Below are 24,290 nucleotides of genomic sequence, written 5' to 3'. Positions count from 1 at the left end.
GACCAGCCTGGCCAACATGATAAAACCCCATCTCTACTAATAATAGAAAAGAATTAGAGGCATGGTGGCATACGCCTGTAATCCCACCTATGCAGGAGGTGAAGCAGGAGAATCACTTGAACCTGGGAAGCAGAGGTTGCAGTGAGCCGAGATCTCACCATTGCACTGCACCCTGGGCAAGGAGAGTGAAACTTTGTCCCTACCCACCCTCCCACCCCCCGGCCAAACAAAATGAAAGAATTTTATATAATCTAGTACTGTTGTCACTATAGTAAATAAATAAAAATGAATTATAATATATCACTCTAATAAACACATGTCAATAAGACATATTTTTAGTAATCTTTGAAGGTATTACCACACCGATTTAAGGAAATAATTTCAGTGTTTTATGAGAATAGTAGAGGCAACATAGTTTAATAATCATAATTGCTTCTAGTTTTTTTTTTTTGAGACAGAGTCTCACTCCATCACCAGGCGCCAGGCTGGAGTGTAGTGGCACGACCTTGGCTCACTGCAACCTCCGCCTCTCGGGTTCAAGCAATTCTCCTGCCTCAGCCTCCCAAGTAGCTGTCACTACAGGCGCATGCCACCACGCCCAGCTAATTCTTTTGTATTTTTAGTAGAGACGGGGTTTCACCATGTTGGCCAGGATGGTCTCGATCTCTTGACCTCGTGATCTGCCTGCCTCGGCCTCCCAAAGTGCTGGGATTACAGGCATGAGCCACCTCTCCCGGTCTCTAGTTTTTTTAAGTTATATGCTGTGTGTCATGTCCTATGCTCAACAGTTTATACACATCATTTAATCCTCACATTAGCCCAGTAAGTTACATTGTACTCACTTTTACCAATTAGGAAACTAAATCTCATATATTTATACAGTTTATTCGAAGTCATGTAGTAAGTTACAGAGCTGGGATGTGAACTGATTCCAAAGCCTACAGACTTAACATCATTTTATACCTCATCGTATGCAGAAAACACAGGTGTGAGTATTTGGAGAGACATCATCTAGTTCTGGCTGTATCTCTAACTAGTTTTGTGTGTTTAGGCTAGTCACTAAGTTTATAATTTCTTCATCTCTGAAATTTTTGGGGATTGAATAATCTATAAGGTCTAATATTAAATGAATCTAGAAACTGTTCTCCCATAAACCACAACTTGTTTTTTCCCTTTTTGTAAAATTGATTCATTAATTCAAAACCATTTGTTATATATGTACTATTCTGCTATATTGATAGTTGCTGGAGAAGCAACTGTGAATAAAATATAGCCTCTGCCCTGCCGGAGTTCATAGCCTAGTAGAAGAAAATAAACGTGGAAATCAGATCGTTCTGTGACTAACGAAGTTATTTTTTAGTTCTTACTCTCTTGTCCCTTTAAAAAAAATATGGAGAAACCTAGTAAAAATAAAAAATAAGGAATATGATAATTATGTACTCTATAGCAGAGATCCCTTACCCTCGGGCCACAGATCAGTATAGGTCCACACAGCAGGAGGTGAGTGGTGGGTGAGCCAGCAAAGCGTTACCTCTATTTACTCCCCATCACTCGCATTACTGCCTGAGCCTCCTGACAGGTAAGCAGCAGCATTAGTTTCTCATAGGGTCACAAATCCTGTTGTGAACTGCGCATGTGTTGGATCTAGGTTGCATGCACCATTGACTGACTAGTTCATCTTTTCTCCACTGATGTATAATACTGCCTTAGTCATATATCGAGTTCCCATATGTGAAATTTGTTTTGCTCTTCTATTCCAGGGTCTATTTTGATTGTCTATGCTTTCCCTATGCTACATTGTCTTAATTTCTATATTAATCCTTTATATTTGATAGGTCAAGTAGGTGACTTTTCAAAGCATAGTAACAGTAAAGGTTGATAAGCAGTGTAGTGTAGTATAGTTAAAAAGTACACAGAAGTGGGAATCAGAAGACTTCCATTCAGGAACTGTTGTCACTTACCAGGTGTATGACAGACTCTGTATGAACCTGATCAGTAGTTCATTTTTACATGGGCTTTAGGTGACCATAGGCTTGGTGTAAGTAGTGGCTCATGTCTGTAATCCCAGCACTTTGGGAGGCTGAGGTGGGCGGATCACGAGGTCAAGAGATAGAAACCATCCTGGCCAACATGGTGAAACCCTGTCTCTACTAAAATACAAAAATTAGCTGGGTGTGGTGGCACACGCCTGTAGTCCCAGCTACTTGGGAGGCCGAGGCAGGAGAATTGCTTGAACCCGGGAAACAAGGTTGCAGTGAGACGAGATTGTGCCACTGCACTTCAGCCTGGCACCTGACGACAGCAAGACTGTCTCCAATCAATCAATCAATCAATCAATAATAAAAGCAAACCCAATGCAGTGTGTACTTCTATTAGTAAAGTATAGATTCCTCTTGATAGGGAACGAAACCAAGGACTCTGCCAACCTGATTCAAAACTAAGGTATCAAAAACAAGTATTGAATTTAGGCCACCACAATAATAAAAATACATACCTTAAGTGATTTTCTTTTTTTGGCAGAGTATTTTTCCCCCTTAACATGAGTAACTTTTTTTTCTATTTAATTAAAAATAATTTAAACCCCGGGGTCTTTGGTGGATTATGTATCCAAATAGAAAAATCAAAATACAGGTAAATTTTTTTTATATGATGGTTGAAAAGAATTATTGCAGTTCTGTAGATTAACTCATAGCAGTGTTACTGGAGATCTGTGATTCAAAAGATAGTGAATGTAGGCTATTTATAGCTAGCCAGGCTATTGTAGAACCACCAAGACAGTCGTCAAGACACAGGGCTTACAGTAAGTAGATGCTGATGTCTCCCTTCTTTGCCGAGTATTCTCCAGCTAGATTAAAGAAATACATCCGGTAAATTTTTTTAATTGTGAGGGTCACTAGGAATATAGTGTTTTCAGGAATACTTATAAAAGAATAGTTGAAAGTTTTCTTACTTTTCTATTTTAATTATGCAAGGAATTGAAATATTTTGTGAGTTTTTTTGTTTTTTGTTGTTGTTGTTTTTAAGACAGAGTCTTCCCCTCTGTGGCGCCAGGCTGGAGTGCAGTGGCGCAATCTCGGCTCACTGCGACCTCGGCTTCCCGGGCTCAAGCAATTCTCCTGCCTTGGCTTCCCGAGTAGGTGGGACTACAGGCACGTGCCACCACGACCAGCTAATTTTTGTACTTATTAGTAGAGACGGGGTTTCACCAGGTTGGCCAGGATGGTCTCTGTCTCTTGACCTCGGAATCCATTTGCCTCGGCCTCCCAAAGTGCTGGGATTACAGGTGTGAGCCACCGCGCCCGGCAGGTGAGTTTTTTCTTTAAATATTTTATAGCCTGGTGCCGTGGCTCACCCCTGTAATCCCACACTTTGGGAGGCCAAGACGGGTCAGGAGTTTGAGACCAGCCTGGCCAACATGGTGAAACCCCGTGTCTACTAAAAATAAAAAAATTAGCTGGGCGTGGTGGTGGGTACCTGTAATCCCAGCTACTTAGGAGGCTGAGGCAGGAGAACCGTTTGAACCCAGGAGGTGGATGTCTCAGTGAACTGTGATTGCACCACTGTACTGCAGGCTGGGTGACAGTGTGAGAACCTGTCAATCAATCAATCAATAAATAAAACACTATAGACATTCAGTTTATTATAGGGCTTTTTAAAAATCAAAACTAAACACTTTATTTCCTTTATTTCAATATTTTTCTCTTTAGTGGGCTTTGCGTTTCTAGCTAGTATACGGCCTGTTTTACATACTAACTACCTCACTATTTTGTGTCTCTGTGTGATTTAGAAGTAGATAATGTTATTCTCCCTCCTCTTCTTTGTTCTTCATTTATAAGGGGACACTCTCTGTATAGTGGTAGATTGGCTGTTCTTCCTCAGTGTCTTGGCCCTCTGGCTCCAACACTCTGCGTATGGCATCTTCAGAAAACAGGTGTTGATTGAGTTGCTTTCTCCCTGTATCCCTGCCGTGGGCAGGTGCTGACTTGCCTTCTCTGGAATTTTGGCTTTAACCAGAACCCTGTAATACAAAGTGTTCTGAGTTACATCCCTGCTGTCTTCCAAATCTTCTTGCCTGATTGGAGGTTTTCATTGTGACTGATTTTGTTTTTATTGGTTCTTCCCTCTTATTCAAGCATTTATGTTATGTGAACAATGTTTCTAATTTACACAGACAATGCAGGTTAAGGTGCCGGTGCTAAAGAATCAAAGTTGGAAGATATTTTAGGGTTTCTCTCCTAGGCTCTCTGTTTTCTTTGCCTTCTCCTTTTTTCTGTGTAATCTTATCCATTCCTGTGTTTTAGACTATATAACCCAACCTTTTTGTGCTCCAGAATATCTGTTTACATGACACTTCCTTTTGAAAGTCTACAAAGCATTTTAATCTTAGTATGTGTAAAACACAGCTCTGAATTTTTCTCAGGTCTGCTTCCTGCATCCTGTTCCCAGTTCTGCCCCATTCAGTGAATGGTATAATCATCCACTAGTTGCTCAGACTCAAATTTGGAGCTATTTTTGAGCCCTGTCTTTCTAACATACCTCAGATCCAATCCTTCAGCTTCTCATTACCTACACCTCTACCTTAGTCCAAGCCATTCAGTAATTCACAGTGACCTTCCTGTCCATCTTCTTGCTTCTACTTTTGTTTCTTTAGTTTATTTTCAACACAGTAGCCAGAGGGATTTTTAAAAACATAAGTGAGATCATTTTGCTTGTTTGAACAAAACCCTTCAGTGGCTTCCTATTACTCTTAGAATAAAATCTTTTTTTTTAACCATTCCCTGCAATGCCATATATGACTTGAACCCTGCCTCCTTCTTTGACTTCATCTCCTACCATTTCTCCTCTATCCATGCTCACTTTTAGCCTAGCTGGCCTCCTTGTTATTCTTCTTTAGAGACAACAAACTTGTTCTGTCGGGATTATTGTTACTCCTGTTTCTTCTGCCTAAATCCCTACTTAAATGTCATGTCCTTGAGGAAGCCTTTACTGACTATTTTGATCTAAAGTTGCTTGCTGGCCAGACACTGTGGCTCACATCTTAATCCTAGCACTTTGGGAGGCTGAGGTTGAGAGATCATCTGTGGTTGGGAGTTTGAGAACAGCCTGGCCAAAATGGTAAAACTCCATCTCTACTAACAATACAAAAATTAGCTCTGTGTGGTGGTGCAAGCCTGTAATCCCAGCTACGTGGCAGGCTAAGGCAGGAAAATCGTTTACCCAGGAGGAGGAGGTTGCGGTGAGTCAAGATTCTGTCACTGTACTCTAGCCAGGGCACAACAGAGTGAGACTCTGCCTCAAAAAACAAAATAAAATAAAATCTTGCCTCATTCACCACCATACCACACCCACACACTACCTTGTTTTGTTAATTGGTTCTTGTTACTATCTGAAATTAAACGATTTCGTTAGTTCCTGTACATTATCAGCACTGTATCCTTACCCTGCTCTAGAATGTAAGTTCAACAAGGGCAGAGAATTTTCTGACTCATTTGCTGATACATCTTTTGTACCAGGTCACAGTTGCACTCAGTATTTAAGTGACTCAGTTAATTAGCTGTGTGACCTTGCAGGTCAGTTCACTTCCCTAGAGTCTGATTGCATCGGTAAAACAAAGGGATACGACTGGATCTGTAAGGATAGGATTTAGACTCCAGAATCAGTCATCTAGAATTGAAGGCAACCTCGAAATCATTAAGTTGAAGCTTCTTATTTTATAAAAAGTGATTTGACCCATGTCACATTGCTCAGGCCAGTGCTCTTCACATCACCCAATTGTTCTAATTTTGTGATCAACTCTGATTAGCTGTCTTTATCTTTCTTTCATTACAATTGTATTAGTTTTAACTTTCATGTTCTTTACCTTCTTCCTCCTTCATAGTATTACTTATGTAAGTCACCTCTTTACAAATTATCATTTTTCTTCAGTCAGTCCTTGTTTTCTCAGCATTTATTGGGTAAGAGCAAATGTGATTTGAAGTGTGTTTCCCGGCTCTCATTCTTCCCCTTAACCACACACTCCAGTTTTTTTTTTTTGAGACGCAGTCTTGCTCTGTCATTCAGGCTGGAGTGCAGTTGTGCAATCTCAGCTCACTACAACCTCCGCCTCCCAGGTTCAAGTGATTCTCCTGCCTCAGTCTCCCAAGTAGCTGAGATTGCAAGTACCTACCACCACACCTGGCTAATTTTTGTATATTGGTAGAGACGGTGTTTCACCATGTTGGCCAGGCTGGTCTCCAACTCCTGACCTCAACTGATCTGCCTGCCTCTGCGTCCCAAAGTGCTGGGAATACAGGCTTAAGCCACTGTGCCTGGCCCACACTCCACTTTTATGAGATGTTCTTTTTTGTGAGCCAAAAAAAAAAAATGTATATAGTCATGGTTAACATGTACATTTTAACTAATATGATAGATTTTTAAATCCTGGAAAAGGAAAATAACTTTTGTAGCAAAACTAGTCTCTAATTTCCCTATAAAGTTTTTCCAGATTAATAGGGCTCATAGGCTATTAGAATAAACCTTAGAATTTACCTATTCCAACTCCTTAATTTTCAGTCAGAAGATTATCAGCATAGAAAACATTGAGCTAAACAAAAATAAACAGTTCTTCAGGACTTCTCAGAACCTTTAATATACTAACGTATAATCCCTCCAGAGGGGGTCGGGGGCGGGAGGCTCATAATACCCAAATTTTATTTTACCACAGAATATCTTACTATGGATTGCCTTTTAATGTATTCTGGGATAGTGGTGCCCCTGATAGTGGGACACATTTTTGAATATTTATTAGTTGTCAAACACAGTACTAAAGACTTTATGCTTTTCAGCCTATGTTATCTACTACATTCCTGTGTTCCTCAATATTATGTGAATATCCACCTTTAAGAAGTAGTATGCCATATTGGAGAATACATGCTGGAAAATGCAAGAAAGGGTGTGTGTGTGTGTGTGTATGCAGAATATAAGTCCTAGGTACTGATTCATTTACAGATTTGTCATGTTTTCTATCTAGTTGATCATGGATTTATTTATATAGCTTACTTTACATATTGATAATATTCACTGCATACTGTAGATTAAATATCAGTATAATTTTTTATAATTAGAGCAATTCATCTGTACAACATTTGCTATCATAATATAAATTTACATTGTATCTGATGAGCTTTTGGCATTCCATTAATACAGTAAAAGTTTTCCTGGTTAAATGTTTTGTCAGTTTCAATTATGTACATACAGTCTTTTCTACTTTTTAAAAAGTTGAAAATATCTGGGAAGAAAATGATGAAACAGAGGAAAACCCCCTTACCCCTGCAAATCAATGTTACCACAGTTTACATTTTTACATACTTTTTAGTCCCTATGTGTCCTAGTCTGCTTTCTGTTGAATATAACAGAATACCTGAAACTGGGTAATTTTTAAAGAAAAGGAATTTATTTCTTACAGTTATGGAGGGTGAGAAGTCCAGGGTTGAGGGTTGCATCTGGTGAGGACCTTCTTCCTGATGGGAACTGCAGAGTCCTGAGTTGATGCAGGGCATTACATAGTGAGAGGGTTCAGTGTGCTAGTTCAGTCCATCTTCTTCCTCTTGTAATGCCACCTGTCCTGCTCCTGTGATAACCCATTAGTCTGTTTATGAGGCAGAGCCTTCATGGCCCAATCACCTCTTAAAGGCCTCACCTCTGAATACTCCCCCACTGAGGTTTAGATTTCAACGTGAGTTTTAGAGGGGACAAACATTCCAACCCTTTGTAGCGATCACTGTGGTAGCTACTCTTCAGAGCAATATAGCCCCCTGCCTCCAACCAGAGAACCACATCTCTTGCTCTTAAGTAGTCCCCTTTCCTTAAATCGGGCTGGCCACTGTGACTTGCCTTTGATTAGTAGAAGTCAGCAGAAGTGATTCTGTATGACCCCAAGGCTTTGCCAAGATCTCTTGGAATGCTTGCTCTGGGAGAGATCAGCCTCTAGTAAGAAGTCAGACTACCTTGAGACCACAAGATGTGTGGAAGTGCAGGCTAGCCCTAAGCTGTATAGAAAGGTTTCATGAAGGGAAGGAAGTAGAAAGAGAGAAAGGATGATTGAGAAGACCAGCCACAGAGAGTGGGAGAGATCTTCTCAGTCAGCTCCCATCTTTTCCAGCCATCCTAGCTGACATTTGAGTGAAGAAGCCATCCTGTATGTGTGTCCAGCTCAGACTAACAACCAGATGATTTCAGCCCCAGCCATCATCTGACTGCAGCTACATGTGAGAGCCCAAGTAGGAATCACCCAGCTGAGCCCAGTCAATTTACAGAACTATGGGAGATAATAAATTCTTCCATTAAGCCATTAAGTTTTGGTGTAGTTTTTTTCAGTCATATCCAGAACAGTGCATATTGGTATATTTTAAAACATACCAAAATTCATATTTAATATATGTATAAATAATGTTACAGGTATTACAGTTATGCACCACATAACAATGTTTCAGTCAACGATGGACTGCATATGGGACCATAGTGATTATATAAGATTATGATGTTATATTTTTATTTGACCCTTTCTACTTTTAAATAGATACCCAAATATTTAACATTGTGATACAATTGTTGACATTATTCAGTGTGGTAACCTGCTATACAAGTTTGTAGCCTAGGAGCAGTAGGCTATACCATACAGCCTGGGTGTGTAATAGGCTATATACCATCTAGGTTTAGTCTAAATACACTCTGATATTCACACAATGACAAAACTGCCTAATGACACATCTCTCAGTATATTCCTGTGGTCAAGTGACTCATGACTTTATAATTCTGAAATATAAATGTGATCATATTTGGCACATCAGTCTACATCCAGTTGTGTGCTGTAGCTGGCTTTCAGGCCCATAAGATGCAACTCCACATTCAGTGATGTCACATTGGTTGCTTGAAAATGACCATTGAGCTGGGCATGGTGGCTCATACCTGTAATCCCAGCACTTTGGGAGGCTGAGGCAGGTGGATCACAAGGTCAAGAGATCGAGACCATCCTGGCCACCATAGTGAAACTCCAACTCTACTAAAAATACAAAAATAGCTGGACATGGTGGCGTGCACCTATAATCCCAGCTACTCAGGAGGCTGAGGCAGGAGAATTGCTTGAATCCAGGAGGCAGGAGGTTGCAGTGAGCTGAGATTGGGCCACTGCACACCAGCCTGGCAACAGAGCGAGACTCCATCTCAAAAAAAGAAAGAAAGAAAATGACCATTGAAATTGGCAGATGCTACAAATCAGGGCTTCCCTTGACCCAGAAAGCCAGTCGTTGAACAATTACCAGCACACCACTGTCTGTACTCTCCTTTTTTCATTTACATTATCATTTTTTGAATGGCTGTATATTTGGTAATTTGTATATACCATAATTTATTTAAACAATCTCCTATTACTGATCTGCTATTTCTTTAGGATGCTATTTCTTGAAATAGAATTGCTGAATCAAATGGAATACACATTTACATTTTTTATAAGTTTTACAAGATTGTATACTAGTAAAGTTATACCAGTTTACCAACAGTGAGGGTGTTTCCCAGTGCCCCATCCCACACTTATTTTTATATTTAGAATCTTCATATATACATTAAAAAAATTCTGTTTCTTCTTAAAAATTTTTAATGGTTCTAAACCCAAAAGCTACAAAACTGTATGGGAAAAGTCTCCCTTCTATCACCACCTGTGTTTCCCAGCTTTCCGGTGCCTCTCTCAACGGTAACGTGGAATTTTACAAGGAATTTGTATATCCTCTTTTCAGAGATGTTCATGCACGTATAAGCAAGTATATTCCTTTGCTCCCTCTTTTTTACTCAGTAGCTCCCATACACACTTCCCCACCTTGCTTTTGTCATTTAATGATATATTTTGGAGACCAATACCAAAATAGAAAAGGCTTCCTCAGTATCTTTTCTTGCCCTCATAGTATTCCATTGAGTAGATAAATTATATTGCTTCTAATATTTTACTGTTGTATATGATATATGTACAGTACTTCTATATACATCATTTCACCTATATATGAATTATCTGTAGCATATATTTGTAAAATAATTGCTTAATCAAAAGGTATACCTTTGACATTGCCAAATTGTCTTCTATAGAGGTTTATGAATTTACCCCTCCATCTCCAGTATATGAGAGTATTTGTCTGTACATTTGCTAGTGCAATATACTGTCAGACTCTTGGATCTTACCTATTTGATAGGTTAAAAATAGAGCCAGCATATAATTTAACTATGAATCTGAGCTCTAGATTTGTCTTTCGTTTTCCGTAAATTGTTCATATATTTCGCCTATTTTTCTTTAGGTCATGGGCTTCTATTTAGTTGTAGGAGTTTATTATTCATTGATGAAATTAGCCCTTTTTTCTGCCATATAATTTGCAACAATTTTATATCAGCTTTTTAATTGTATTTTGGCTGTTGTTATGATAGTTATGGCCATGCAGAAATGTGGGGTTTTTATGTACCCACATTTGTCTCTTTTTGATAGCTTTTTTTGTTTGTTTGTTTTCAAGACGGAGTTTTACTCTGTCGCTCATGCTGGAGTGCAGTGGCGTAATCTCACTGCATCCTCAGCTCCCGGGTTCAAGCGATTCTTCTGCCTCAGCCTCCCAAATAACTGGGACTACAGGTGCACGTCACTACGCCCAGCTAATTTTTGTATTTTCAGTAGAGATGGGGTTTCACCATATTGACCAGGCTGGTTTCGAACTCCTGACCTCATGATCCACCCTCCTGGGCCTCCCAAAGTGCTGGGATTACAGGTGTGAGCCACCACAACCAACCCTTGATGGCTTCTAAGTGTTGTGTCATTGTTAGAAAGTCACTCTTTCACCTCTCTTCCTGATACACAAGCTTTCATCTAGAACTTTAACTTCATGGTTTTTTTTTGTTGTTAATTTTTTTCTTACATTTGAATTTTTGTTTTTATTTATTTACTTTAAGACAAGCTCTTACTCTGTCGACCAGGCTGGAGTACAGTGGCACGATGCAGCATCTGCCTCCTGGGTTCAAGTGAACCACCTGCCTCAGCCTCCATCAGTGCTGGGATTACAGGCATGAGCCACCGCACCCCGTCTAATTTTTCTATCTTTTAGAAATTCATCTAGTTTTGAAATATTGTATGGCTTTGCCTCTGTTTTTTTCTAGAAGCCTGTCCAGAATACATTTATTGAATAAACACATTTTTTTCTGAATGGTTTGAAATATCACTTGCTTTAATACTGCTTACATTAAATAGCGTTCCATAATTTCACAGTTTTAATTATTATGGCTTAATGATATATTTCTCTTCTCTTTCAGGACTTTCCTGTTTGTTCTTGTTTTTCCATATAAACTTTAAAATCAGCTTGTCTTAATGCTCAAATAACTCTGTGGTATTTTTATTGGAATTTTGGGATTGTGTCAAATTCAATAACTGAATCAAGGAGAATCTGCATTCTTACGATAAATTCTAACTAAGAACATGTTTGAAGTGTAGTGTGTTTTATAACGTCTTCAAACAGATCACTCATTTTTCATATTAAATTTATTCTTAGGTGTTTTGTCTCCTTTGTTATAGTTTGTATTAGTATGTTAAGGCTACCATAATGAGATACCACAGACTGGGTAGCTGAAACCATAGAAACTAATTTTCTCACAGTTCTAGAGGCCGGAGGTCCAAGATGAAGGTGCTGACAGGGTTGGTTTCCTCTCAGGTCTCTCTCCTTGGCTTGTAGATGGGAGCCTGCTTGCTGTGTCCTCACATGGTCTTTTCTCTGTGTGTACATACCCCTGGTGTCTTTATGTCCACATTTCCTCCTCATCTAAGGATACCAGTCAAATTGGGTCAGGATCCATGCACATAACCTTAATTACCTCTTTGAAGACCCTGCTTCCAAATACAATCACAATCTGAGGTACTGGGAGTTAGGGCTTCAACATATGAATTTGGATAGGGGAGACAATTTAACCCATAAAAATGGTAAATGAAGAATTTTCTTTCTTACATCTACTAATTGATATTTATATATATGAAAGTTATTTATGTATTTTATTTCATACCTAGCAACCCTGCTTATAATTTATAATAGCTTTTAGTTTATTCTCTTAGTTTTTCCAGGTATAAAATTACGTTATTTATAAATAATGATCACATTGCCTCCTCCTTTCTAGTTTTTATAACCTTTATTTCTTTTATCTAATCGCAGTCTAGCGCTGTTGCAACTGGTTAACTAAGAGTGGTGACAGTAGATACTCTTCTTGTATTTCATATTTTAATGAAAATATTTCTGGTGGCTTTTGGTGTTTCCATTAAGCATGAAGTTTGCTTTTGGATTTAGATACATTGAGGTACAGATATAGTGTCTTTAAGGACTTCACCATCATCTTTTTGTATTTTATTACAGTTTTTAATAATCAAGAATGAATACTTTTGTCAAATGCCTTTGTGGCATTTATGAAGATGATTATATGTTTTCCCTTTGATCTAATAATATGTTGAATTTATAAATAAATTTACTAATGTTGAACCATCCTTGCATTCCCGTTTGGTCCTGGCATATTTTAATTTGCTGTTAAATTCTGTTTGCATACAAATTCCTAAATGAGACTTAAATAGTTTTCTTTCTTTATGGAGCCTTTATTAAGTACAATTTTATGCTTGCTTTATATAAATAATTTCAGTAGTTTCCTTTTTCTGCGTTTTCAGACAATTTGAAATTATATGTTCTTTAATGGCTTATTAGAACTTTCCTGTGAAACTTTTGGGTCTAGTGCTTTCTGAGAGGAGGTAGCTCTTAGACAACTTTATTCTATATCTGTTCAATTTTTTTTTATCTCCTCTGGAGTCAATTTTGTTAAATTACATTTTTCTATCATTTGTATCCATTGTTTTTTAAGTTTATTTGCCTGGAATTGAGCAAAGCAATCTTTTAAAGATTCTTTAATTTTTCTTTATTGGTATCTGTTTCGTTATTATTTCTGTGTCTGTGTGTTCAGCTGTTCTCTTCCCTTTGTTGTTAGACTGGAGTCTGGCCTATTCCTTTTTCAAATAACCAACTTTGGGTTTATTAGTTCTGTGACTTTTTCTTTTTTTGGTCTTATAAATGCTTTATTTCTTTTTTCTATTTTTTTTTTTTTCTGGAGACAGAGTCCCACTTTGTCACTCAAGCTGGAGTGCAGTAGCGTGATCGTGACTCACTGCAGTCTTCACCTCCCCGATTCAAGCAATTCTCCTGTCTCAGCCTCCTTAGTACCTGGGACCACAGGTGTCTACCACCACGCCCAGCTAATTTTTGTATTTTTAATAGAGAGAGCGTTTTGTCATGTTGGCCAGGCTGGTTTTGAACTCCTGACCTCAGATGATCTGCCTGCTTCGGCCTCCTAAAGTGCTGGGATTATAGGCGTGAGTCACCACACCTGGCTTATTCTTCATTTTCTTTTTCTTAGATTTGCTTTTTTGATTGATACAGTTAATATTTCTAGTTAGTCATTATTCTGTTAATTTGATTTAAGGCTGCTTGTTCTGTGGAAGTTTAAAAATTTTTTTTTGAAGTTTTAAATTTTTAATAGTCAAACCTGTCAGTCTTTTCCTTCTATGGCATCTTATTTTCACATTACTCTTTTAAAAGGTCCATCTGCATCACTACTGCCCCCACTGCTATTGTACAAATATTTCCATTCTTTCCTAGTTTAGAAGATGGCTAATATCAGCCAAATACCTGTCTTCTGTCTATCTAGGTAGATAGATCTGGCTCAATGTATAAATTTATTGTCAAATTTTCAGCAGTGTATTTTTTCCACATAACAAGAAAATTACCTATTAAACCTTACAAATGAAAATATCGAATTTGTAGAATTATTTTATTCTCACTTTATTTAAAAGATTTTATATTGGTCTTTCATAGAAAGTTATTTATATATATTTAAGATGTTTTTCTTTCTTTTCTTCTAGGTTACTCAAATGAGTCACCCAGACTTGATTCTCTTTCTGATGAAATACCTGATGGCTCTCATAGTTGGCATTCCCTCTGTATTTTGGGTTGGAAGCAAAAAGACATGCTTTGAATGGGCCAGTTTTTTTCATGGTCGTAGAAAAAAAGAGTAAGTTGAAATAAATTATCATGATGTTCACGAGCCTCACATTTATGTAAATTTTTTTGGTTTTGCTTATGTGAAAATGACTTGGATTTGGAGAATTATTCAAACAAGACTGTAACATTTTCAGCAATATCCAGTTATGATTGGCACAGTAGCATGTCTTAATTTAAAACTGAAAACTTATTTTGAGAAGATGACCAAGTAGTCCAGAAGATGAGCAGGCCTCCTGTACTAATTCAGAATATTTGAAGGAAGTCCAATCTTTATGAGAAGACTTCAAATTATAACTTTGTTAAAATTAAAAGAAAATTAATGCTTTTCTCTACATTCTTACCTGACCTTCCTGATATTCCTTCAAAATTGGCATGTATTCTCTTCTCTCTTTTACAAATGAGAAAATAAGGTAGAGGTTAAGTGCTTGGCCAAAGTCACACAGGTGTTTACTGCTAGGAGCTAGATTAACTGCTATCTCCAGTTGTCCATTGTTCTTCCAAGCATACCAAAAGTGATATAAAGAAATACTTTTATTCCATTCTAATATAGTACATGTTAAAGCCAAATAGAAAAATGATATTAGTAGATACATTGAAATGTGTTAGAGGTCATTTTAATTCCTAGTTGGCCATACTGCATATTACAGTATCATTTGAGGGCATATTTAAGGAATCTTTATCTTCTTGTACCTTAGTTGTAAAACAAAACAAAACCCTGCAGTTTTCACAGTGGAACAAACTTTTTACTCAGTTATTCTGAGTTAGTGGATTCTATATTTCTTTTCTTTTCTTTTTTTCTTCAGGGTCTCACTCTGTTGCTCAGGCTGGAGTCCGGTGGCTCAATCTTGGCTCACTGCAACCTCTCCCACCCTGATTCAAGCCATTCTCCTGTCTCAGCCTCCCAAGTAGCTGGGTTTACAGGCTCCTGCCACCATGCCCAGCTAATTTTTATATTTTTAGTAGGGACAGGGTTTCACTATTTTGGCCAGGCTGGTCTTGAACTCCTGATCTCCTGATCCACCCTCAGCCTTCCAAAGTGCTGGGATTACAGGCATGAGCCACCCACTGTGCCTGGTTGGATTCTATATTTATTATGATTTTACTTAATTTAGGCTACATGGAAGAATGATTTTTTTGGGGGGTAGTCTGTAAATATTTTTAAATTACATGTAGAATGTGCCTTGTATTGGTTAATGTAGTTTTCTTATATGATACAATTTGAAGTTACTTTAGTTTCTGCCTCACTAATAAAGTTTATATTTACTGAAATACCAGTAATTAGCAAATTATATTAACAGAGATAAGATAATCACAGTTTAATATACAGTCAGCCTTTTGTATCTGGGGGTTCCATATCAGTGGATTCAACCAACAATGGATCAAAAATATTTGGGAAAAAAAATTCCAAGAAAATTCCAAAAAGCAAAATTGAATTTGCTGCATGCTGAACACTACACTGAATCTATGCAAATAAAGTGATGTACCAAGATCCTACTTCTTAGAGTTTCCTCCCTTGTGGGATTCACTCTGATTTGTTTGTGTATTCTTTGGGAAACTTTATTGTAATCACAATAAAACACAATGCTGAGGAAAGGACTTGAATTAAACGTTCCTGGACACCTCTGGACTATATATAAACAATTCTGTAATAGAGTTGCATTAGAAATTCCAAATAGAGCTAAACCCAAGCTTTCCTTATAGAGATTTATCCTAGTTAGTTTAGTGGGGATACTGGTTGGGCAAAAATCCTTTTGAAACTGGTTAAAACTCTCAGGGGCCCTTCCGTTTGGTTTTCTGCACCTGTGGATTTGCAACCAACAGTCATTGTGATCTTCCAAGCCAGGAAATGCTCTGGGCTGGAGTGGCAGCCCCTTATTCCTTATTCTGGAGTTCAAGAATGTGGGCACCCTTTGGCTATTTCTAGCATTTGTCTGGTTAGCCTTTGAAAACAACTATAAGATAATCATAATAATGGGTATCAATTTATTGGGCACATTTAAAACTCAAAGCACTAAGTACTTTACACATTAAATCATTTAATGCTCTAAACACTCTTGTCAGGGAGGACATCATTTTACAGATAAGGAAACTGAGGCATAGAAGCAAGAGTTTATAACAAGTGATTGCTAACATATAGATTGACACCCAAACAGTCTGACTCCAGAGCTTTGCTCTTAACTACTTTGTTACAGTATGCTGTAGACTGGTTTCTAACATTGTGCTAATCGAATTAATGTTCTCTCCTTAAGTGAAGCCAAATTTAAGACCATGCTTATGCTAATAATTTGACATAGATTTAAAAATTTTTAGAAATCCTCTTTTGAATTACCTGGGTCATTTCACTTTATCTCTCTGGACATTATCTGTAAAATGAGGGGACAAACCTTCACTGTTTGAAGATGAATTAAATTTTTGAAATCACTAGAAGCTAGTTTGAACCCGGTTTAGAAAATAAAGTTAGCAACCAAGAATGACTTGGTGGGACGTATGAATCCAGATTTTATTTATTTATTTTTACTTTTTTTGACTTGTTCTTTTTTCTGTCATGTTTTTGACACTTTGTTTTCCAGATATATGTCAATACTGTTTTACCTTGTGATTAGCCCCTAAGACTTTAAACTTAAGTTTGATCCTTGACTCTTGGTTTCATTGTGTGATTTTTTTGAAAGTTCTTTAATCTCTTGGAATTTTAGTTTCTTTGTCTGTGAAATGGGGATTACAATATCTATTATTAGTAGATACCCAATGTTTCCTTAGAAATATACTCTTAGGACATGAATCTCTATAATGATGACATTATTAAGAGGATCAAAGGAGAATGTATATAAAACACTCAGTAAATACTAGTCTTCCTTTAGCCTTTCTACCCCAAGATGAAAACAACGGCAATAATCCTTTTGTTATTTGATAATTTACAATATATGTAATTTCTCAATATATGATCTAGTCTTTATATGTTGGAGTTTTAATTTTGAAATGAAATTGATTATCCAATTTTAACTTCATGATTTTCATAGTAAGTCCTTTACTTATATAAACCAAGACATTAACCTTTACAACTGTGTAATTAGCTCTTACATTAATTTAATTACTGCGTTGTTCATCATCATAAGCCATCTACTTAATCCTTTGATAGTAGTTAAAAATTTTTGTTCTTGAGAATAATTCTTTGCCTAAACGTTTCTCTTTAAGCTTCTACTATGTCTGAGACTTAATTTTAACTTTAATTTTTCATATTATTTGTTTTTTTTAAATTAATTTATTTACTTGAGGTGCATACTATATCTGGGATTTCTCCCCATGTTACTCCTCCCCACCCCCGACTGTCTCTCCCTACCCCTCCTCAACTGCCCCCAGTGTGTGATGCTCCTCTCCCTGAGTCCACGTGTTCTTGTTGTTGAACACCCACCTATGAGTGAGAACATACGGTGTTTGGCTTTCTGTTCTTGTGTTAGTTTGCTGAGAATGATGGTTTCCGGATTCATCCAAGTCCCTACAAAGGACACAACTAGTTTTTTATGGCTGCGTAGTATTCCATGGTGTATATGTACCACATTTTCTTTGTCCAGTTCTATGATTGATGGGCATTTGGGTTGATTCTATGGAAGTCTAGTATTTCTTTTTTTTTGAGACAGAGTTTCCAGTCAACACTCAGAAACAGGTTGTTCAGTTTCCAAGTGGTTGTGCGGGTTCGTGTGTGTTTCTTGATCCTGAGTCCTAGTGTGACTGCGCTGTGGTCTGATAGACTGTTTGTTATGATTTCTGTTCTTTTGCATTTGCTGAGGAGTGATTTGCTTCCAATGATGTGGTCAATTTTAGAGTATGTGCAATGTGGTGCTGAGAAAAATGTCTATTCTGTGGATTTGGGGTGGAGCGTTCTGTATATGTGTATTATGTCCACTTGGTCCAGCTCTGCATTCAAGTCCTGGATATCCTTGTTAATTTTCTGTCTCATTGATCTAATATCGACAGTGGAATGTTGAAGTCTCCCACTATTATTGTGTGGGAGTCTAAATCTCGTTTTATGTCATTAAGAACTTGCTTTATGTATCTGGGTGCTCCTGTGTTGGGGGCATATGTGTTTAGGATACTTAGCTCTTCCTGTTGGATTGATCCTTTTACCATTATGTAGTGTCCTTCTTTGTCTCTCTTGATCTTTGTTGGTTTGAAGTCCATTTTATCAGAGACTAGGATTGCAACCCCTGCTTTTTTTTGTTCTCCATTTGCTTGGTAAATCTTCTTCCATCCCTTTATTTTGAGTCTATGTGTGTCCTTGTATGTGAGATGGGTTTCCTGAATACAGCACACTGATGGGTTCTGACTTTTTATCCAGTTTGCCAGTCTGTGTCTTTTGATTGGGGTGTTTAGGCCACTTAAATTCAATGTTAATATTGTTATGTGTGGATTTGATTCTGCTGTTTTGTTACTGACTGGTTTTCTTTCCTATTAGTTGCCTCATTTTCTTCATTGCATTTTTGGTCTTTGCCAACTGGTTTGCTTTTACCGTGACTGGAACTTGTTCCTTTCCATGCTTAGTGTTTCTTTCAGGAGCTCTTGTAGGGCAGGTCTGGTGGTGACAAAAGCTCTCAATAATTGCTTGTCTGTAAAGGATTTCATTTCTCCTTCACTTTCAAAGCTTAGTTTGTCTGGATATGAGATTCTGGGCTGAAAGTTATTTTCTTTAAGGATGTTGGATGTTGGCCCCCACTCTCTTCTGGCTTGTAGGGTTTCTGCAGACTCATCTGCTGTGAGTCTGACTGGCTTCCCTCTGTGGGTGACCTGGCCTTTCTCTCTGGCTGCCCTTAGCATTTTTTCCTTCATTTCAACCCTGGTAAATCTGACGATTATGTGCCTTGGGGTTGCTCTTCTTGAGGAATATCTCTGGGGAGTTCTCTGTATTTCTTGAATTTGAAATTTGGACTGCCTTGCTACGCTTGGGAAGTTCTCCTGGATAATATCCTGGAACATGTTTTCCAGCTTGGATTCATTCTTCCCATCATATTCAGTACACTGATCAAGTGTAGATTAGGTCTTTTCACATAATCCCATGTTTCTTGGAGGCTTTGTTCATTTCTTTTCACTTTTGTCTTGCCTTCTCTTTTTATTTCATTGAGTTGATCTTCAGTTTCTGATACCCTTTCTTCTCCTTGATCAATCTGGCTATTAAAACTTGTGTTTGCTTCACGTAGTTCTTGTGCTGTGTTTTACAACTCCATCAAGTCGTTTACGTTCTTCTCTATCCTGGTTATTCCAATTAGCATTTTGTCTAACTTTTTTTTCCAAGGTTTTTGGTTACTTTGCCTTGAGTTAGAACACGTTCCTTTAGCTCAGAAATGTTTGTTATTAGCCACCTTCTGAAGCCTGTATCTGTCAGTTCGTCGCACTGCTTGGTCAAGTTGTGATCCTGTGTTGTTGAGAAGTTGTGGTGCCTTGAAGGAGAAGAGGTGTTCTGGTCTTTGATGGTTTCATCTTTTTTGTGCAGTTTTTTCCCATCTTTGTGGATTTACCTGGCTGTGGTGTCAGGGAGCTGCTTGATGAGGTTGCTTGTCTGCCCAGGAAGGCCGGGTTTCTGTAGTTCTCTAACATCACACTCCTATATAAATTCTGCTGTGCACTGTCCAGGCATTGCCACTCCTCCAGACAGAATTCTGTGGCCACATCCCTAAATGTCAACCGTTCCATTTCTAGGCTTCCAGGGGATCCTGGCATCTTAGCTGTGGATCTCCAATACCTGCAGGTCACAGAGCCACACAAGGTAGGCATCTAGGAGAACAGGACACAGAGAAGTCTATTTGTTTTAATTATGACCTCTCATGTTTATTCCAGGACTAGACAGCTACTTCTGTGTAAAATCAACTCATAGCCTAAAACAACTGCTCTTACAGCTTTAAAAAATGTTGTATGCATGCTACAGTGAAGCCTCTACTACGCATATAAACCATGCAAGAAAACAGTTTTTCTGTTTTAGAGTTATATCTTCATAATATTTCAGTGTCTTAAGAATGACAAATTTCTTTAGCTGAAAGGGACCTTTTAGAAATGATGAAATTGTATACCTTCATTTTGCGGATGAAGAAATGAAAAAAATGAGGTAATGACATGCTTAAGTTATCGATAAAGTTGAAAGTAAAATCCTGATTTTCTTATTCTAACACAGGACTTTTTCCATCATACCATCTTAGGGGACAGATTGACATGGATTGCTAAATTCTTTACTCTGTCAATAATGTTTCTTCATATCAGTCCTATAGGTCTAATTTGGCAAGCAATTAATTTCAAGAACACTATCAGTGTTGCACAGAAGTATTGCTTATTGGTCTGTAGGAAGGTTGGTATGTATCTTAAACTTACTTTTTTGTTGTCTAGGATAGTGAATGAGAGCCGGCAAGTACTCCAGGAACCTGATTTTGCTCAGTCTCTCCTGAGAGATCCAAATACTCCTATCATAAGAAAGTCGAGGGGAACTTCCACTCAAGGAACATCTACCCATGCTTCTTCAACTCAGCTGGCTATGGTGGATGATCAAAGAAGCAAAGCGGGGAGCATCCACAGCAAAGTAAGCAGCTACCACGGCAGCCTCCACAGATCACGTGATGGCAGGTGAGTTTTGTTAGTAGCATAGTTTATTGCATAAGCTAAATTATGATCGTCAGCTTAAGAAAGAAGAGCAGCCAATTCTGAAATAGAAGTTGAACATAATTAAGGCTTTGAACTTTGCTATTGAGTTCACTCAGTAGCAAGCAAAAAAATTTATCTTCTAGGCATTTATTCATTCTTTGAAAGTTTTGTTGAACGCTTACTATGTGCCACCAACTATTTTTGGATACCAGAGATTCAATAGCAGACAAAACAGGCTAAGACCGTGATCTCTTAGAGTGTCCTGCCTTGTGGGATTTACTCTGATTTACTTGTGTATTCTTTGGGAAACTTTATTGTCATCACAGTAAAACACGATGCTGAGGAAAAGACTTGAATTAAACATTCCTGGACACCTGTGGACCATATATAAACAATTCTGTAATAGAGTTGTATTAGAAATTCCAGAGAGAGCTAAACCCAAGCTTTCCTTATAGAGCATGTGTTTTCTTATAGTCCGTGTGTTCTGATTGTTGTCCCAGACTGTGGTCAGACTTAAAGTCAGTTAGAATTGTTTGGTGTTTAGATTTGATGCAGTAAGCAATATGGGAGTTATTGCTTATAATATAACATATAATATGGGGATTGAGCAGGGAGAAGACAGGATGAAAGTGGTTATTTTAGTAAGATTAATTTAGTAAACAGTTATGGAATACCTACTACACTTGGCCCTATGCTAGGCTCTGAGAATATAAAGATGACTTAGACATGATCTTTGCTCTTAATAAGCTCACAGTCTATTTAGAAAAACAGTGTAGTCAGTGTTGTGGTTTAGAACATGGATATGGAATGATAAGCCTCAGTGTCCTTATCTATAAAATAAATATAGTAATAATATCTGCCTCTTTAATAACATTGTACAAATTAAATGAGATAGCGTACCTAATATCTTGGGAAAATGCCTGTCTCAGTAAGTACCTCATATCAGCTTCTTTTGTTGTTGTAATTAACAATTAAAGTAACATATAAGTATGATAGTATAGTTCAGGGGTTGGCAAACATTTTCTGTAAAGAACCAGAGAGTAAATATTTTAGGCCTTCTGAGTCATATCGTCTCCATATTCAGGTCTGCTGTTGTAGCATAAAAGCAGTCATAGACAATATGTAGTTAAATAGAAATAACTGCTTTCCAATAAAACTATTTGCAAAAATAGGATTTGGCCAACAGGCCTTGCCAACCCCTGTTTACTAGGTACAGTAGTAGCATAGAGGAGGGAGTGATTAATTCTAGTAGCTGAGGAGGGAGTTGATTTCACAGAGAAAATGTGTGAAAGAAACCTGACTGTGTGTTTATTGTTAAATGAGAAATGTGACACTAGAATTAGAAGCTGCCTAGGAGCTTTTCAGTAATTCAGTTGAGAGATGATAGAAGCTTATCAGAGAATGGTGGCAGTGGGAAGAGAGGTAGAGCTGACCTGAAAGATATTTAGAAAGAAGAAAGGATAGAGATTGTTAATAAATTAATATTAGCATCTGGAGAAAAGGAATGTGCTAAGGATTTTTTTGGGTGTTGTTTTTTTTTAATTTCTAGTTTGGGAAACTGAAGGAATAAAAATTATAATACCTGAAAGTAGCAGGATTCTGTGTTCTCTTGACAACATCTCTGTTTCCACAGCTGTTTTTATCTGTCAGTCTCAGTCCTCCTAGTGTAGAATGTGATCCTGTACTCTGTGATCCCTGTCCTGCTAGTGTAGAATGTGATTCCTGTACTCTGTACTTTTTAATTTTTTAAGTTCTAGGGTACATGTACAGATTGTGCAGGATTGTTAGATAGATATATACATGCCATGGTGGTTTGCTGCCTCCATTCCCCCATCACCTACATTAGGTATTTCTCCTAATGTTGCCCCTCCCCAATCCCCTTACCCCCTGCTATCCCTCCCCTAGTCTCCACCCACCATCAGACCCTGGTGTGTGATGTTCCCCTCCCTGTGTCCATGTGTTCTCATTGTTCAACACCCACTTATGAGTGAGAACATGCGGCGTCTGGTTTTCTGTTCTTGTGTCAGTTTGCTGAGAATGATGGTTTCTAGCTTCATCCATGTCCCTACAAAGGACATGAACTCATCCTTTTTATGACTGCACAGTACCCCATGGTGTATATGTGCCACATTTTCTTTGTCCATTCTATCACTGATGGGCATTTGGGTTGGTTCCAAGTCTTTGCTATTGTAAACAGTGCCACAGTGAACATACATGTGCATGTGTCTTTATAGTAGAACGATTTATAATCCTTTGGGTATAGGCCCAGTAATGGGATTGCTGGGTCAAATGATATTTCTATTTCTAGGTCCTTGAGGAATCGCCACACTGTCTTCCACAATGGTCGTACTAATTTATACTCCCACCAATAGCGTAAAAGCGTTTCTATTTCTCCACATCCTCTCCAGTATCTGTTGTCTTCAGATATTTTAATGATCACCATTCTCATTGGCATGAGATGTTATCTCAATGTGGTTTTGATTTGCATTTCTCTAAATGCAAGTGATGATGAGCTTTCTTTCATGTTTGTTGGCTGCATAAATGTCTCTTTTTGAGAAGTGTCTGTTCATATTCTTTGCCCACTTTTTGGTGATGGGATTGTTTTTTTCTTGTAAATTTGTTTAAGTTCTTTGTAGATTCTGGATATTAGCCCTTTGTCAGATAGGTAGGTTTCAAAAATTTTTTCCCATTCTGTTGGTTGCTGGTTCACTCTAATGCTTGTTTGTTTTGCTGTGCAGAAGCTCTTAAGTTTAATTAGATCCCATTTTTCTATTTTGGCTTTCGTTGCCATTGCTTTTGGTGTTTTAGTCATGAAGTCCTTCCTTATGCCTGTGTCCTGAATGCCTAGGTTTTCTTCTAGCGTTTTCATAGAGTTAGGTTTTATGTTTAAATCTTTAATCCATCTGGAGTTAATTTTTGTGTAAGGTGTAAGGAAGAGGTCCAGTTTCAGCTTTCTGCACATAGCTAGCGAGTTTTCCCAACACCATTTATTAAATAGGGAATCCTTTCCCCATTGCTTGTTTTTGTCAGGTTTGTCAAAGATCAGATGGTTGTAGACATGTGGCGTTACTTCCAAGGCCTCTGTTCTGTTCCATTGGTCTATATCTCTGTTTTGGTACCAGTACCATGCTGTTTTGATTACTGTAGCCTTCTAATATAGTTTGAAGTCAGGTAGTGTGATGCCTCCAGCTTTATGGTTTTTTTTTGTTTTGTTTAGGATTGTCTTGGCTATGTGGGCTTTTTTTTGGTTCCTTATGAAGTTTAAGGTGGTTTTTTTCCAGTTCTCTGAAGAAGGTCAGTGGTAGCTTGACGAGGATAGCATTGAATCTATAAATTACTTTGGGTAATATGGTCATTTTCACAATATTGATTCTTCCTAACCATGAGCATGGAATGATTTTCCATCTGTTTGTGTCCTCTCTTATTTCCTTGAGAAACTTTGAGATGGAGTTTCACTCTTGTTGCCCATGCTGGAATGCAATGGTACAACCTCAGCTCAGTGCCACCTTGCCTCCTGGGTTCAAGCAATTCTGCCTCAGCCTCCCATGTAGCTGGGATTATAGGCGCCTGCCACCACACCTGGCT

The 24,290-nt window shown here is 38.0% G+C and overlaps 1 protein-coding gene across 8 annotated transcripts in view; it reads left to right on the top strand.

Annotated features, from left to right (window-relative positions):
• Positions 1–24,290, top strand: part of FZD3 (frizzled class receptor 3) — an 89,178-nt gene that overhangs the window by 47,871 nt on the left and 17,017 nt on the right. For all 8 annotated transcript variants that reach the window (XR_013525481.1, XR_013525480.1, XR_008475878.2 and 5 more), the window contains 2 exons: positions 13,949–14,097; positions 20,454–20,687. Coding sequence is in view for 4 of the 8 variants with exons in the window: in XM_035269889.3 (XP_035125780.1) it covers positions 13,949–14,097; positions 20,454–20,687 (383 nt within the window). In the remaining 4 variants the exon portion in view is untranslated. The remainder of the gene's footprint in view (positions 1–13,948; positions 14,098–20,453; positions 20,688–24,290) is intronic.

This window comes from Callithrix jacchus, chromosome 13, assembly GCF_049354715.1.
Source record: "Callithrix jacchus isolate 240 chromosome 13, calJac240_pri, whole genome shotgun sequence".
Taxonomy (NCBI): domain Eukaryota; kingdom Metazoa; phylum Chordata; class Mammalia; order Primates; family Cebidae; genus Callithrix; species Callithrix jacchus.
Note: the sequence above shows the minus strand (reverse complement) of the source record. Positions and strands in the feature narration are given on the sequence as shown.